The sequence below is a fragment of the Heterodontus francisci genome, chromosome 5, assembly GCF_036365525.1.
Source record: "Heterodontus francisci isolate sHetFra1 chromosome 5, sHetFra1.hap1, whole genome shotgun sequence".
NCBI lineage: Eukaryota > Metazoa > Chordata > Chondrichthyes > Heterodontiformes > Heterodontidae > Heterodontus > Heterodontus francisci.
The window spans coordinates 183,535,439-183,552,843 of record NC_090375.1 but is presented as its reverse complement, the minus strand read 5'-3'; the positions used below and the strand labels follow the sequence as shown (position 1 = coordinate 183,552,843).

The following is a 17,405-nucleotide window of genomic DNA, read 5'->3' as shown; positions in this document are numbered from 1 at the left end:
TTACAATTAGAGAGCAGTGAGCAAGGACTCACTGAGGGGAAGCTAAAAACACTGTGTTTTAAAAGTTAAACCCTGTTTCGGACAAACCAGGAAAAGGCTGAGAGGGGAGCCCTAGACGCCTTCCTCACCTGTTCGTAACAAAAGCGACAGAAATAGCAGCTTAGATTACAATGGAATCTTCATTTAGTGTTGAGTGAAAGTTGATTAGAGGTAACATAGAAACCAATTTACTTGCATCATCTACAATGGTGAACACAGAAAACAGTTTGTTACAAAGATACTTTTAATAAATTCAGACTTTATCTCATGGTTAAACTGGCAGCCAAAATGCAGCTCTGATAAACCCTCCTATTGTCACACTGCATGACAATGTTATCGACAAGAGCAGGACAAAGAACCTATGGAAATGCAAACATGCTGCCGAAACAAGCTCACCTACATCCTGCTCTCCTGGTTTTAATGGGTCTTAACTTCATCCAGGCTCTTACAAATTTAGTTCTGAGGCTGCCAACCTATAGACCGACAGGAATCTGCATTTAGAGCATTTGACATAAATTAAATCCACTATAAAAGATGGCTTTCATTTAATCTAAAACATCTAAATGTACAATGTTTAACGTTGTAATTAGGAGCTAATTTGGCTGGTTACTCCAATCCCACCCTCTGATTCGGTTTTGAATTATAATCATGAATTCCCTTTTCTTGTTTCATGACTTTATACATGCTAGCAGATCTCCCATGGCATTGCTCAAATTGAATATTATTCTAACACAGGAGTCTTATATTGTGTATTGAACAATGCATTATTGTGCAGCTAACGCTCCCTTTAGAATCACAAAACTTAACTGTTGTTCAGTAAACACAGGTTTAGATCAGTGTTTAATTATTGTTTGATCAGGGAAACTCACTTTCGAAACTGCCTGCAATTTTCAGGCTGCTGATCAAAGTCTAGCTTCTTTTTTGAAGACTGTTTTGTACCTATAACAAAGTGTGGCATCTGATCATTGACATCTAAACAGTGATATATGCATTCTGAATGCAATGATATGTATTAGCAATTATTTACATCAATATTCCAAAAATAATTTAACTGGGGAGGTTGTGGTTTGGGGTCATAGGATGTGGGAGTCATGGGTTGTAAGGATCTGGGGAGGGGGAAAGAGTATGAAGGGGTGTTGTGATATCTTAGGAACACTGGAAAAGTATCCTGGTGTTTGGGAGAAGTGGGAGAAATTCTGGAAAGAGTTACTTATGTGGGCTGGGATCTTACGGCACCCCCCCCGAGGCGGGAGGGCAGGGAATATCACAACGGGTGGCAGGGGCAGTAGGGCGGAGGGCCTATCACCTCCCCATCACCTAATGATCGTCCTGGGGGATGGATAGCCCGACAATGGCCTTCCTGCCCAAAAACCAATTAAAGGTACTTACGTGTCCTATTAAGAGCTTCTTCCTGCTGCCGTTGGGATTGTGGGGGGGGTGCCTGCTCCATGTGGGGAGGACGTCGTAAAATGAGGCGCCCTCCCTGTGGGCTTGTGGCGGGGGGGAGGTGGGATCCCTCCTCAGGGGGCAATTTTTGGCCCATGGAGGACCCCTTCCGGGAACAACTTCACTGCCTGGGGCCCCCCCTCCCCCGGACTGAACAATCACCAACCCCCACCCCTCTTGCCGGGGCCTTCCGGACTGGCCCTGGCGATCCCACCTCACCTACCACTTCTCCGGGGTTCCTAGGCTGGGCCTGGGTCCAAGGCCTCTGCATTACCAGCAGTGGCCACCACTCCTGGTGGCGTAGCAGATATTGTTGAGCTGCCAGCCCTCTGATTGGCCAGCAGCTCCGGGGGGGAGGGGGGTACTCCCTGTCCTTCTGAAGTCTTTAAAGGGATAGGGATCCCACCTGTTATGTTTATGCCGGGTTATTGGATATATTATATATATATATATATATATATATATACATATATATATCTGATTTATCTCAGAGCAATGCAGATCTCACCAACTGCTTTATTTATAGGACTTTAAAATATCTCAGCACTTAAACGATCTGAGAATAATGTCTTCAAGAACATTTTAGCTCAGTCTCTTTCAGTTTCAGTTTCAAACTCCTAAGCTCCACCCATAGGCTTAAGCAATCAAGCACAGTGAACACTGGACAGACTAATACAATCAATCCCAGATCAAACATTGCAACTCCTCCTAAAACTTTGAATCAAAAAGGCCGGAGGATCGCTCCAGGAGGGCGCAAAAAGGCAGAGGCGCCTTTTCGGCCCAGCAGCGGGAGCCCTGCTTCCAGCACAAAATCCAGCCCACCATTTCCCTTGGCTCTCTCCTAATCTTACACCAAACGTATGGCAGGATATCCCCGATGGAAATTCCAGGCACCTTGCCCAGTTGAGGAATCCAACCTCTGGGAAACAAATTTAACTTTACAGGGCAGAGCAATTTAGACATATGACATTCAGATAATTAAAACAAAAATGAAGTTGGTAGTACTGTGGAAATCACAGTGGGGTGATTCTGCGATCCCACACTTGCAACGGGGAGTGTTCTTAAAAGAAATATTTACAATATTGTAGCCCTATTTCTCTGTGAATGTGGCTTTCCTGGAATCATACAATCACCTCTACTGAACAACATCATCGGATTGCTTGAGGCATTTATGTTAGTATTCTTCCATTCACTATTTTAACAGATGTGCTATCTTTTTTTGAAATGTTCATATAATAATATCTCAAGTTTCATGGAGTTATTTTTATATCTACATTCTCAAGGTTAAGTATCACATTTATTCATTTTGAATCAAGCAGTCCAAAGGAAATGTCACTACATCAATAGTCACTGGGAAAATCCCATGCTCAGGAATATTGACCATTATAAAGGTTTACAAACAAGGAGGACTGATAACCAATAAAGGCTGATAGCAATAGGCAGGATGTAAAGCTGACTGCAGAATAATGGGTTCACAACACATGTCACTATAGGATGTTACATGTTGCTGTTTTAGCCTAAAAAGAAAAATGGGCTAGATTTTATCCTGCCCCTGGCAATGGGAACAGAGGCGGAGGCGGGGTGGGTACACACAAAATGGCAGAGTGTGGCATCGGGCAGCGTGCCTGACGTTTTCCTGCCTCCATGCCATTTTGTCCGCGGTGGGGCAGTTGGAGGGCAGCCCTTCCGCCCCCCCCCCCACCCCCAAGACGAATTGAGCCACTTAAGTGCCACTTAAGGGAAGTTGGAGGGGCCTGATGCCGCGGGGATACACTGTCAGATGAGACCCGGAAGTCTCCTCCCAGAGGGTGGAGGGTGGAGGGGGGGGGGGGTTCCACCTCTTGGGGCAACCCATGGCCCACGGAAGGCCCCCTTGGAAGTGATGGCTTTCCCTGCAGTGAGACACCCCTCGCGCTCACCAACCACCCTCCCACGCCCTCACTAGGGGCTGGTGAACCTGACCCCACTTAACTGTGTTCCGGGGTCTCCTCCATTTTTGCCAATGCAGGCCTCCTGCAGTACCGGCAGTGACCACTGCTCTCGATGGCACTGCTGGTACTGCTTGACTCCCAGCCCTCCAATTGGCCGGCAGCTCTCAGGTGGTAGCTGGTCCTTTAAAAGGGATGCGTCCCTGAAAGCAGGCAGTTAATTGGCTGCCCGCCGTGGAATTCTACTGGGGTCCGACAGATGGCTGTAGTACAGTTGCCCTCCCCCCTCGCCCCCCCTACCTCCTCCTTCTGGCCCAGCAACAGGACCCCCGGCCAATGTATCACTGTCGTGCGAGGATGCCACCTTCTAAGAATGCGGCACATTAATTTTGTCATGAACAGCTGTGGCTGGAAAAGCCATTTGCATATTAACAGACACTGCTTGGAAGGACAAAGGACCATTCCCTGACACATTCAACCCACAATGTACCTTGATCACCAGGTATTGTGTATAAGAGAAGCATTCCAGAAACTGCCAAGGTGATACAATCCAAGACATGGTCAGACCAGTTATTCACATGACTAACCTGCTTGGCAACCTGGGTTTTTCTTAATTGTACAAATAGTTTGAACAGAGACTGTCTGTTTGCTTCTGGACTGAGAAGATCTCTCCTGTATGCTCCCATCTCTTTTTCACAAGCCTCTGAATCCACTGAAGACACAAGAACCCAAGAGAGAAAAGTCTCCTACAGCGAACAAAGTTTAAGAAGAATACTGGGCTCCAACAAAAAGCAAGATCTACCTATAATCAAGGACTCTACAGTGAGCTCGGAGAACCGTAACAACTCTTCAGATATTGCCTCAAACTTTTCACTTTATTTTTTCTTCTGCTCTTTTCTGTCTTTATTTGCATGTGTGTATCGCGTATGCATGCTAGTGTGGGCACGTCGTGTATCCATAGGCGTTAACCGAATTAGAGTTTAAATTTAATAAATGTCAACTTTTCTCCTTTAAACCTAAGAAAGCCTGTTTGTGCTGGTTTCTTTGCCTTATAATTGGAAAGCAGTGAACAAGGATTCACCAAGGGGGAGCTAAAAACACGGTGTGTTTAAAATTAAACCCTGTTTTGGTAAGACCAGGTGAAGGCTGAAAGGGAACCCTAGATCTCTTTCTCACCTGGTTGTAACAATCACCAAATAAGCCATGTGTAGAACAAATGACTGGCTCTATCAAAGCTACAACTTGCCTGCATTTACCATGAACTTTTCACTTACACTGAGGATGGTCCTACCTCTTAATAGTGTACCCATGTTTTCCTTTTTCATGGCTGGGAGGGTGAGGAACAGTGTTGAATCCCAAAGATGAAGCTGTGGCACCAACAAAGGTATGGGGTCTGGGGAAGAAAATTAAGGTGGAAGAAAGGAAGATAACATAAGGGAAAAAAGAAAAGCTAAAAAGAGGAAGAAAGATTCAGCAAAGAAGTACTGCAATAGTGAGTGAAAGCTTCACTGGCTCCTCTTCACCACTGTCTTCACCAGGCGCGAATGCCACTGCAGCTTGTTGTTCAGGCCATCCTGTTAAAATTGCAGTTAAGTCCTGATGATGTCATCAGGATTCAACATCCACATGTAAAGAAGGGACCGACTGGTTTTGGGTGCATATCCAGCCCACAGTACAGAAAAGTTATGGTTTAATTCCAGTGGAAATGAGCAAAGTAGAAATGATTACATTTTCATGTGTTTCCTTTCTTTAATCTTCAGCTTCAGCCCATAAGATAAAGTAGTGTTGAATACTTATCCTCGCAGGCTCCAAGATGTGTGTTTTAAATCAGTGTTTTATTTTCCCTTGGGATAGCTCAGGATGTCCGTTAAGACAAAACAAAAAGTTCTGATCAAGCGAAAAAGTGCATTATTTGTTGTCATTAAAACAATGCTTCGTTAATTGTATTAGACAGTTCCCAACATAGTCTCGCCACTTGTGCCATATAATCTGATGTTACACCCCATTAAAAATTGTAAGCAGATACTAAACAGCAGCTACAAGCGAGAGGGAAACAAATCACTTTAAAACTGATATTCATGTAAAAGTGAAATTACACATTGGCCGGAATTTTACTGGCAAGAGTGAAATCCCGCTGCTGGAACTGAAAGCGGGTCTCAAGCTAGTGGGAACGATTTACCAGCAGCAGCCAATGAGGTGTCTGCTGCCAGGACCGTAGTCCAATTAAAGACAGCGGCTGGCCTCTCAGAGCTGCTGGCCCAATCAGAGATTTGAAATGTGGGTAAGAATTCTATTTCAATGGGCCAGGCAGGCAGGCCTCGGTGATCAGATGGTGAACCCTCCAGCCGTGGCGTCGAAGCCGCGGAGGTGGCCATTGCTGTAGGGGAGCCCATCCTTGGGCCATGGAGCTCCCAGAAAGTAAGTTCCTCCCTACCCCAGGAAGCCGCTGGGAGGCACCTTGATGTCCTGGCTGTCTCCCCATGTGGCGGGAACCCGTCCAGGTGCTGGAAAAATGTTGGCAGGGGTAATAAATGGCTGTTAAATGGCCAGTTAATTGAAGTCAGCAGGCAGCTGCGCCACTGCTGTTCCCACTTCTGCTAATATCCCATGGCGATGGGAAGATGACAGGCTTCTGCCACCATTTTACAAGCCCATCTCCAAAGAGCTGGTAAGATTCTGGCCTTATTGCTGAAGACTGTGGTGTTAGTTGTGGCTCAGTGGGTAGTGCTCTTGCCTCGGAATCAGAAGGTTGCGGGTTCAAGTCCTACTCCAGAGACTTGAGTGCAAAGTCATGACTGACACTCTACTGCCTAATTGAGGGAATGCTGTACTGTTTTGCATGAGATGCTAAACTGAGGCCCCATCTGCCCCAGCAGGTAGATGTAAAAGATCCCACGGCACTATCTGAAGAAGCACCAGGGAGTTCACCCCAGTGCCTTGGCTTTCAATCAACATCAATAAGAACAGATTATTTGGTCATTATCATATTGCTGTTTGTGGGAGCTTGCTGTTCAGAAATTAGCTGCTTTCCTTCCTACAGTGACTACATTTCAAAAACACTTCATTGGCTATAAAACACTTTGGGACATCCTGAGATTGTGAAAGACGCTCTATAAATGCAAGTTCTTTCTTGTTTTTAAAATTTGGCAGAAGTGCTTATTTGAGAATACAAGCATATATGAGAAACAATTTTATGATATCACAATTCTGGTGGGAAGCTATGTCCATGAATAGTACATAACAGGTATTCAAATGTCCATTCACCCAATTTTCTGCCTGTAGATGGAAGATCATGGGGACTGTGCACCTAAATGCCCGATTATACACTCCAGGTGGGCAACGCTCACTCCAGGAATGCAATTTTATAAAATTACTCATCTGGAGTTGAAGGTCCCCATTCAGTTTAAATAGCATGTGTGAAAGTACTCACTGTTACTATTCAGAATATGAGACAGAGATTAGTGTTCACATTGTTAATCTTATTAAAGTAATGTCAATGTTAATTAGAAATGAGATATTTAGTCACATTAATTCTCTGAGCTTCCTATTCAAATATGTTAGACCGCATGCCTTTTGGACAATCTTTTATTGCAGTGAAAAGGGCACAAATGCTTGTTTTTCATTTACAGGAAATTAAATGTTAAGTCTGTCATAAAAAAGACCAGATGAAGGTTTTGCAAGTTCTTATTTTCTACTCCCATTTGCTCCTTTTTGCCAGGACCACTCTCAATCTACAGGCAACAGAGAGGTTGTCATTTGGAGAGCTCCCTTTCTCCTTACTGACCTGCCCTTCCAGCCTTCCACATCTAACATACATAAATTCAAAACGGAAAGCAGCAGGGCATCCAAGATCCTCCAAACCAAACAGCTAGAGTTTCCCCATTAGAAGAAACAGCACACAACAGTTAGTGCAGCTTCTCCAATAGGAGGGAAAGCACAACATTGGTGGATGATTGAAGAGCAGCAATATCAGAGGCCAGATAGAGTAGGGAATTAACAGAAATGGAACAATATTCCAATTGACTTTCTCACCAGTAGCACACTGCCACTAATCTTCAGTGGGCTCACTGCATTACCATCCCTTGCTCTATGTCACCCAAGCAATACGTGTACACCTGAAGTACATCATATATATTACGAACACTATAAACTTGTTGAATCCTGTGTGAAAACCTTATTGTGGCAACTTTAAAACAATTATTAAATGCCAATTTCAGACAATTCCCATCTAACAGATTCCTAAAATGGGGCATATGGCTTAAATTCTTTTCTAGAGTGCAACATCAATCGTTAATTATTTATCACTCCATAAATGTCAAGGCACCAACAAGCAGCTCACAAAGAAAATGGTTATGCAAAAGTAGAAAACGTTATATGATATTAACTATGACATCTCATTCATACTGTCAACATTAGACTTGACAGAAATTAAAATCATGCCAGTTCAAATGGCAGATACTCTGTGGAATATTCAAAACACAACTTCAAAGTTGATGATTGTATAATTAATTTAACATTGTGCCTTTAGGGATAGTTGCCAAGACAAGATATTTGCTCAGTTAATGTCGCAATGTGAAACAATAGATTATGACAAACTTGATTGGTAGCATGATAACACGAACATTCGATCGACTCACGTAGCAGCAAGAATAGATAATTCAGCATATGCAGTCAGTCCATGATTTTGGTCCTCTTTCAGGATCATTCCCTCCTGAGAGAATCATTACGGCAATACAGGGATAAGACCATATAAAATATAAACTGATGATCAGGTAATAATGTTACTTATCTTTTTTTTTTACACTGAGGATATATGTACATAAGAACATACGAATTTAGGAGCAGGAGTAGGACACTCGACCCCTTCAGCCTGCTCCTGACTGAACTGATTACTCCACATTTCCACCTACCCCTGATAACCTATACAAACATGTATCAGTGTAGGCCCAGGCTCACAGTGCATGATTCTCAATCTTGGAAGGAACAAAAAGCTGAGGTAAATCAAAACTTCATGGTTAAATTGCTGGAATGTCAGGGACCAAAGATATCAATTCTCTGCCCGGGCTCAAATCCTTTATTTACTATTAATACACAGAGTCATTACTGCACAGAAGGAGGCTATTCAGCCCATCAGGTCCGTACCAGCTCTCTGTAGAACAATCCAGTCAGGCACATTCTCCCACTCCATCTCCGTAGTCCTGCAAGTTTATTTCCCTCAAGTGCCCATCCAATCTCCTTTTGAAATCATTGATTGTCTCCGCTTCCACCACCCTCGTGGGCAGTGAGTTCCAGGTCACTACCACTCACTGCATAAAACAGTTCTTCTTCACATCCCCCCACATCTCATACCCAAAACCTTAAATCTGCATCCCCTATCTTTTAAGGAAATTACTTAAATCTTTATTCTCGCATTATAGGTTCTCTGCTAACTGGAAAAGAATAATTTTAAAATTGAAAGGAGAATGAATTTCCAACTAAGGATTGAAACCATAAATGCACAGTTCAAATCCCTATTAAGAGTTTTTGATGGAGTTTGTTTCTGTGTTGATGATTTAAATTATCAGTTTCTTAATCTAAATAATGGATTCATATCTAACCCTTTTAACCACACTCCATTCAGGAATAAGAATAGCAGGTTACAAATGCAGGACTAAGATATAAATCAGAAACCAAAGCTCTTCTCCCATAATGGTTCACAGTGTAAATGCACCACACGTTATTGTAACAGACCATACAGATAAAAAAAAGTCCCAGTTTTACTGCTGTTCTATGCTGTGATAGTTAATCCCAGATACAGCAGTAATTCAGTGGCACAATTGGCTTGAGCTGGAGACGAATCACTCAATGTTTTCACTTTTCATTGCTATCCAGAAGCCCTGCCTAAGAGTATTTGTGTGTATTTTGCTCTAATACGTGATTAAACCTGGCGGCAATGTGCCACCCGCTCCCCATAATCAAATAACTCACTCACACTCAATACAGAGGCTTAGACATGAAGAATGATCATTTAAGCAAGGTAGTGGAGAGTGGCTTACAACAGTGGAACAACAGTAATGGTAATCACTGCCTGCAAGAGAACAAAGAGGGAGTGAGCAAAAAAGCAAAGGAGGAAAGTAGCAGTTGGGACTGAGATATGCTATGGTCCTACCAGTAGTCCACGGTGTCCATCTCTCCCTGGAAAACCTGGATTACCACTTTCTCCCTAGAGGAAAGAAGAAAGATTTGTGAGACACTGTTTATGAAAAAAAACAATTGTTCCAAAAAAAGCAATTTTTAAAAACAATTATGAGGGAACAAGTCCAATGGATTCAGACGACAGAATTCTAGATATAATTTTTAAAAACTTTGTAAAATAGACCCCAACCACTGAGTTGAAAGCAGTGGCTGGTTGCCTTGAACAAGTGTGTCCATCCCTCCTGTGGGCAACATCTGGAATAGTCAGTAAAGATACATGCATCTACCCTTAGCCCACAAACCATTACCAAATCATTTAAATGTCCCAGTTGTTTTCTCGATCCCAAGTGATCAGGGAAAATTCCAGTACTGAGTACAGATGTGCCCATTTACACATACAAACATACGAATTAGGAACAGGAGTCGGCCACTCAGCCCCTCGAACCTGCTCCGCCATTCAATAAGTTCATGGCTGAACTGATTACTCCACATTTCCACCTACCTCCGATAACCTTCCACCCCCTTGCTTATCAAGAATCTATCTACCTCTGGCTTAAAAATACACAAAGACTCTGCTTGCACCACCTTTTGAGGAAGAGAATCCAAAGACTCACGATCCTGCCAAATCCTCTCAGGATCTGATATGTTTCAATCAGATCACTTCTCATTCTTCTGAATGCCAATGACCCAACCTGTCCAACCTTTCATCATAAGATAACCCTCTCATCCCAGGAATCAGTGGAGTGAACCTTCTCTGAACTGCTTCCAATGCAATTCTATCCTTTCTTAAGTAAGGAGACCAAAACTGTACACAATACTCTAGATGTGGTCTCACCAATGCCCTGTACAACTGTAGCAAAACATTTCCACTTTTATATTCCATTTCCCTTGCAATAAATGACAACATTGCATTTGCCTTCTTAATCACTTGCTGTACCTGCATACTAACTTTTTGTGTTTCGTGTACTAGGACACCCAGATCCCTCTTTATCTCAGAGTTCGGCAATCTCTCTCCATTTAAATAATATGAAATAATATGAGAAAGGCTGCTTGTTACTTTGCAATACAAAATTAGGCATGCATCACCAAAGTGGTTCTACACCTATTGGCGAAAGAGGCTCCAGACAATAAGGTCTAGGGCAACAGAATTGTCCCCATGGCTCAGACGGGCAGTCTTGGGCTGAGTCCTCACAATTAGCAAGGATAAGGTTGGGAAAAAAGACTCACGCCTTGGTCCTTAGGCTGGGAACTGTCTGCCCTCTTGACTGACAGAAGTCTGTTAAATGGGGCGATTGTAGGACAAAGCAACTCCTCTCATAATTCTCCAGTGTGAGTCCACAATTCTTGTCAGCCTCTGGACTGATATTTGAGTGAAACGGCCTATGCTGGTGTCCATGAACTTTGTTCAGTAGTTTTAAAATTTCTATCCAACAGTTGCTACTTGCGCTGCACCGTTACATTTGGAATTTCTGAGTGAGGCTGGCACTGTCACCCCTTACAGAAGGGTTGCTGTTGCCTGTAGAAATATAACCCTATCAGGAGTCACTACACTCAGGAGAGGAAGAAAATTCTAGAACGTAAGAGGGAAGAAAAATATGATAAGAAAACTTTTGATCTTTGTAGTCTTTTTATTGTTTGTGGAAAAACTTAAATTCAACACATTATAATGGATTTGTCGTTACTTCTGAGAAACATGACGTATACTCATCATGAGTACTGCATGATGTGTTGCCTCCTTGGTGCCAGGGTAAAGGACATCACGAGAGGGTGCAGATATTCTGCAGGGGGAACGGAGTGAGCCAGAAATTGTGGTGCATGTTGATACCAATGACATAGCAAGGGCAGGTATTGAGGTCCTACTGTCAGGAGCTAGGGAGGAAGTTAGAGTAGGACCGCAAAGGTAGCAATCTCTGGATTACTCCCAGTGCCATGCGCCAGCGAGAGCAGAAATAGGAAGATAGGGAGGATCAATGTGTGGTTTGAGCCATGGTGCAGGAGGGAGGGTTTTAGATTTTTGGGGCATTGAGACCAGTTCTGGGGCAGGAGGCAGCTATTCCAAAGGGACAGGTTGTACCTCAACAGGACTGGGAACAATGTCCTCGTGGGGAAGTTCACTATGTTTGAGGAGGGTTGAAAGTAAATTGGTAGGGGGATTGGCACCAGCATATAGGAGTAGAAAAGAGGAATACAGTGGATAATGTGAGTGTTAGACGTTACTACAGAAGGGAGTAGTTCCATATTAGATAGGAGCAGATGGAAAAGGGCTACAAAGAATGCAAAGACAGGATTACAATGCATATTCGTAAATGCACAAAGTGTGGTGAATAAGGTTCGTGAGCTGCAAGCACAAATAGTAGTATGGGAATATGATGTACTGGCAATAATGGAAACGAAGCTGAAAAATGACAAGGGCTGGGCAGTTAATATACAAGGATATAAAGAGTTCAGAAAAGATAGAGAAGGAAAAAAAGGTGGGGTGGAAGTACTGATCAGGGAAGACATTGTAGTGTTGGAAAGTGGGGATGTCTTTGAAGGGCCAAGGACAGAATCCATTTGGGTAGAGCCGAGAAGCAAAAAGGGTATGATCATACTGCTTGGGGTATCCTATAGGCCTCCGAATAGTGAAAGAGTGATAGAGGAACAAGTCTGCAGACAAATCACAGAGATGTGCAAGAACTATAGACTGGTATTATTGGGGGACTTTAATTACCCAAATATCGATTGAGATAATGTTGCAGTAAAGAGAAAAGAGGGGGAGGAATTTCTGAAATGTGTTCAGGAGGACTCCCTTGATCAGTATGTTCTTGGCCCAACTAGAAAGGGGACATTGCTGGATCTGGTGCTGGGAATTGAGGTGGGCCAAGTGGACCAAGTTTCTGTGGGTGAGCACTTGGGTAAGAGTGATCATAAGGTTTAGACTCTTAATGCAGAAAAGCAAATAGCGACATAAAGTAGAACGTCTAGATTGGCAGAGGGCTAATTTCAATGGGATGAGAAGGAATCTAGCCAGGAAAAAATTAAACCAAAGACTGACTGGAAAAATTTTAACCAAACAATAGGTTATCTTTAAGGAAGAGATGCTTCAGTTAGAGGCTAGGTACATTCCAACAAGCGCGAAAGGCAGGGGAACTTGGATGACAAGGGTGACAGAGATCATGAAGAAACAAAAGAAGAGAGTGTTTGATGCATGTCAGGTGAATTCTTCAAGGGAGAGCAAGGTCAAATACAATCAGTTAAGAGTGGGGGGGGGGGGGGGGTGAAGAGGAAAATAAGATTGGAAAAGAGAGGATATGAGAATAGAAGGGCAGTCATCATAAAAGGAACCCAAAAATCTTCTGCCGGCATGTAAATAGTAAGCGAGTAGTAAAAGGTGGTGTGAGGCCTATGAGGGACAAAGAGGGTAATGTATGCTTAGAGGCACAGGGCATGGCTAAAATACTTAATGAGTACTTTGTATCAGTGTTTACCAAGGAAGAGAAATGTGACAAAACATCAGTTAAAGCAGGCGAGTAGGGGCAATGGATAGGGTAAAAGTTAAGAGGCAGGATGTACTGGAAAGGCTGACTACACTTATGGTAGCTAAGTCACCTGGTCTGGATGGCTTGCATCCCAGGTTGCAAAAGGAAGTGGGGATGGAGATAGCGGAAGGGCTGGTTATAAATTCCAATCTTATATGGGGGAGGTGCCAGAGGTTTGGAGAATAGCAAATGTGACACCCTTATTCAAGAAAGGGTATAAGAACAGTCCTAGCAACTACAGTAATAAAAACACAAAGTGCTGGAAATACACATGAGGTCTGGCAGCATCTGTGGAGAGAGAAGCAGAGCTAATGTTCCAGGTCAGTGACCTTTCATCTAACAGCTACAGGCCTGTTAGTTTAACATCAGTGGTAGGTAACGTCTTAGAAACAATAATCATGTAAAAAAAAATCAGCACACACTTGGAGAGGTTAAAGTTAATGAAGGATAGCAAGCATGGATTTGTAAAAGGCAGATCATTCTTGGTTAATCTATTTAAATTTTTTAATGAAGTAACAGAAAAGGTTGATGAAGGGAATGCGGTGGATGTTGGCTATATGGATTTTAAGAAAGCATTTGATAAAGTACCACATAAAAGGCTGGCTAACAAAATTGAGGCTCATGGAATAGGAGGGTCAGTGTCCAATTGGATAAAAAAATTGGCTTAAGGACAGAAAACAGCGAGTCGTGCTAAATGGTTGTTTTTCAGACCGGAGTATGGTAGACAGTCATGTTCCCCAAGGGTCAGTGCTGGGACCACTACTTTTTTTTGCTATATATAAATGACTTGAATCTTGGAATGCAGAGTAAAATTTCAAAATTTGCTGATGATACCAAACTTGGAGGAGTGGCAAACAGTGAGGATGAAACGAATTGATTGCAACAGGACATAAGATAAGCTAGCAGAATGGGTAGACAAGTGTCAAATGGAATTTAACACAGACAGGTGATGCTTTTTGGCAGAAGGGATGGGTGAGGCAATATAGACTTAATGGCACAGTTCTAAAGAGTGTGCAGGAACAGAGGGACCAGGGGTGCATGTGCATCAATCTTTGAAGGTGGTAAGATATATTGAGAGAGTGGTTAGTAAAGCATTTGGGATCTTGGGCTTCATAAATAGCAGCATTGAATACAAAACAGGGAATAAAAGCAAAATACTGCAGAAGCAGGGAAGTTGTGCTGAAACTTTAGGAAGCTCTGGTTAGGACCCAAATAAGAATATTGCATCTAGTTCTGGTCACCACACATTAGGAAGGATGTGGGAGTCCTTCAGAGGGTGCAGAGGAGATTTACTGGAATGGTTACAGGAATGGGGGATTTTAGTTACAAGGTTAGGATGGAAAAGCTGGGGTTGTTCTTCCTGGGCAAAGGAGATTGAGGGGAGATTGGTAGAGGCGTACAAGATTCTGACAGGCCTAGATAAGTTAGACAAGGAAAAACTGTTCCCACTAACTGATGTCTAGGGGACACAGATTGAAGGTTTTGGGCAAGAGATGCAGGGGGTATGTGAGGAAAAACTTTTTACTCAGTGAGTGGTAATGACCTGGAACTCACTGCCCACGAGTGTGGTGGAAGCAGAGAGAATGATTTCAAAATGAAATTGGATGAGCACTTGAAGGAAATAAACTTGCAGCACTACGGAAAGTGGGACTGGCTGGATAGCTCCATGGAGAGCTGGCATGAATTTGATGGGCTGAATGGCCTCCTTCTGTGTCGTAAATGACTATGACTTTATTACTTCAAACAGTTCAAAAAGTAGCATTCAGCTGTGGTATTTTTCATCACTTACAATGCGAAATGATTCAAACGTTGGTGGATATGTTACAAAGTGAAGCAACACACATACCGCAGCATTAATTTCAGCACACACACAACTAGAGAAAGAAGGGAAAGGAAAGCTGTCATTTAAAATAAAACTTCGAAATTCAGGCGGTCCAGTAGTGAATATCTATGCTGAAACTACCTGAAACAAGTGAAATATCTTCATAAAAATAGCCAGTTAAAACAGTCACTAATAAAACTGTGGCACAAAATATTTGCACAGAATATCCCATATTTATTGCAAATTAAAACATCACCCACAACTGCCTGAACATTTCAATACTGATTGCGGGATGCTTCCTCAGTAAAATTCCATGTGCTTTCTGCACTCTAGATATTCCAAGCTGCCCCTGAAAATGGTGACTGCTGATGCCTTTCCACATTTAGCACGCTCTTTTATCGTACACACTCCAACATTCTTAAACAACAAATCAAACCACAATCTTTAGTGCAATCCAAAATTGATCAATGTCATCCTCTGTGGTATTAAGTAAAGAATATATTCTTGCCGCATGATTCTGTTATAGACTATTCCAATTGGGGGAAAAAAAGGCATGCTTATCTGCTATCAGGGGTCTCACATTTCCCAACATTGAACTGCATACATTTTAAAGCAGTTCTGAAAATGAATCCATTCACCAGTGGTCCCAATGAATTATTGAACCAAATATGAAGACTTGCTTCTCTTCCTTTTAATCCTCTGATTTTTTGCCCCTTATTGCCTTTACTATCCTCATACAACTAATGATGATTTATGGTTCCGCAGATTCTAGCAGCTCCACAACATCACACTCAAAGAACCAATCATCTTGGGACCTATAATGACATTAAATGCGTTATATAAATGCAAATTGGTGCTGTGCAAGCCAGGGGTTGAATTTTATAAGCCTGCCGCCCGCCAACAAAACAAAAATGGCAGCCAGCCTGTGCAGGCCACGCGCCAAACAGCCACTGCGATTCCAAGTGCAGCGGCTCATTTAAATAGCTGGGGCGGGCCGCCATCCCTGATCACGTGGAGGGGGGTGGGCCGTATGTCCCCTGCAATGGCATCAGCTGCCTGTGCGCAGGTGCTGACGCCATTTTTAAAGAGCTGTCAGCCCTACCGGCAAATTTAAATATTTAAAGGTGAAGTAAATACATACATCTCTTTTGCCCCTCTTCCCTCTTCCCCCCCACATAACAATTAAATTAATTATTTGCCCTTCCACTCCAAAACACTTACCTTTACCATCTGACCATTCCCCCATCCCCCCCTGACAAAGTGCACAAACTTTCAACTTCAACCTTTCCCACCATCCCCTACATCATGATGCTAATTTGACCCCGTTCTTCCCCCCCCCCCCCCCCCCAACGTATTGCACCTCGTTTCCCTGGATGGGGATCCAAAGGCGCAGGAGTGCCAGCTGCCAGGCCACAGATTGCAGCGGGACATCAGGAGGAGAGGTAAGTTTAATTAAATTAATTATTTTAATTGATTTAAATATTCAAATTATGGTCCCATTGCCCAGCGGCGGGGAGGCCGCCACAGTGCCTCGCCACCGCCGGCAGTACCGAGCCGGGCCCTGCCGGCATCGAGGTCCATGGTGGGCCTCATCCGGGGCCATCTTCAGGCCCGCCCCCCCCATGGATCCCGGCGTCGAGGACTCCTTAAAATCCAGCCCCATGTCTCTCAAATTTTGCAGTTTCTTTTTTTTGCATGACCAGTAATTGCCCTTTCCTGCTTCGTGCCACTCCTCATCTAATGCTCCCTCTTCAGAAGCTCAATTTACCTCCTCTTTTACAACTTCTGCTGCTGCAATGCATCCTTGGCGACTCCAGGTAGCCAATTGTAGTACCACATGTACAAGCCTCACAAAACACTGTAGGCCAACAGAATGTCTTCCAATTGGCCAGAACCTGCCCACACACCAAAGCCAAATGGAGTAGCTTGGAATTGTTTGAACAAAAAGGAAAGACTTGCATTTATATAGAGCCTTTCGCAACCACAGGATATCCCAAAGCACTTTACAGTTGAAGTCTTTTGAAGTATAGTCACTGTTGTATTTGTTACAAAAATGCTTTTTTTTTGTTAAGTATATGTTTTTGAGGACTTATATTTAAATTGTGGAGATGGATTCATTGGAAGGCTGAAGATTTCATAGAAGCTGGACTTTGCTTTTTTGTTGACAGTTCATTAAAGGACACTGAGATGTTGTTTAAAAATAACCTTTCTGGAAGCCATGTGCTTTAAGCAATAAACAACAGAAACCTTGGTGACCTGGGGAAGATGTTTACAGAGAAATGACAGGTCAAGATTTACAGCGGCCAGGAGGCTTGACTCATGCGGTGTTGTTTTTGATTTTGCTTTGGATAGTGTGTTGGGGTGTGAACTGTTTTGAAGACAGTTGGAGAAAACCAGCCAAGTGAGCAGCCACCATCAGTTCACCCTCTTCCATCTCTTTGAGAACTTCTTGAGAATCAAGTATAAGAAATAGAGAAA

The 17,405-nt window shown here is 43.1% G+C and overlaps 1 protein-coding gene across 1 annotated transcript in view; it reads right to left on the bottom strand.

Moving 5' to 3' along the window:
• Positions 1 to 17,405, bottom strand: part of LOC137370304 (collagen alpha-1(XXI) chain-like) — a 155,462-nt gene that overhangs the window by 80,392 nt on the left and 57,665 nt on the right. Inside the window, exon 11 of the mRNA XM_068032684.1 lies at positions 9,562 to 9,615. Coding sequence (XP_067888785.1) covers positions 9,562 to 9,615 — 54 coding nt within the window. The remainder of the gene's footprint in view (positions 1 to 9,561; positions 9,616 to 17,405) is intronic.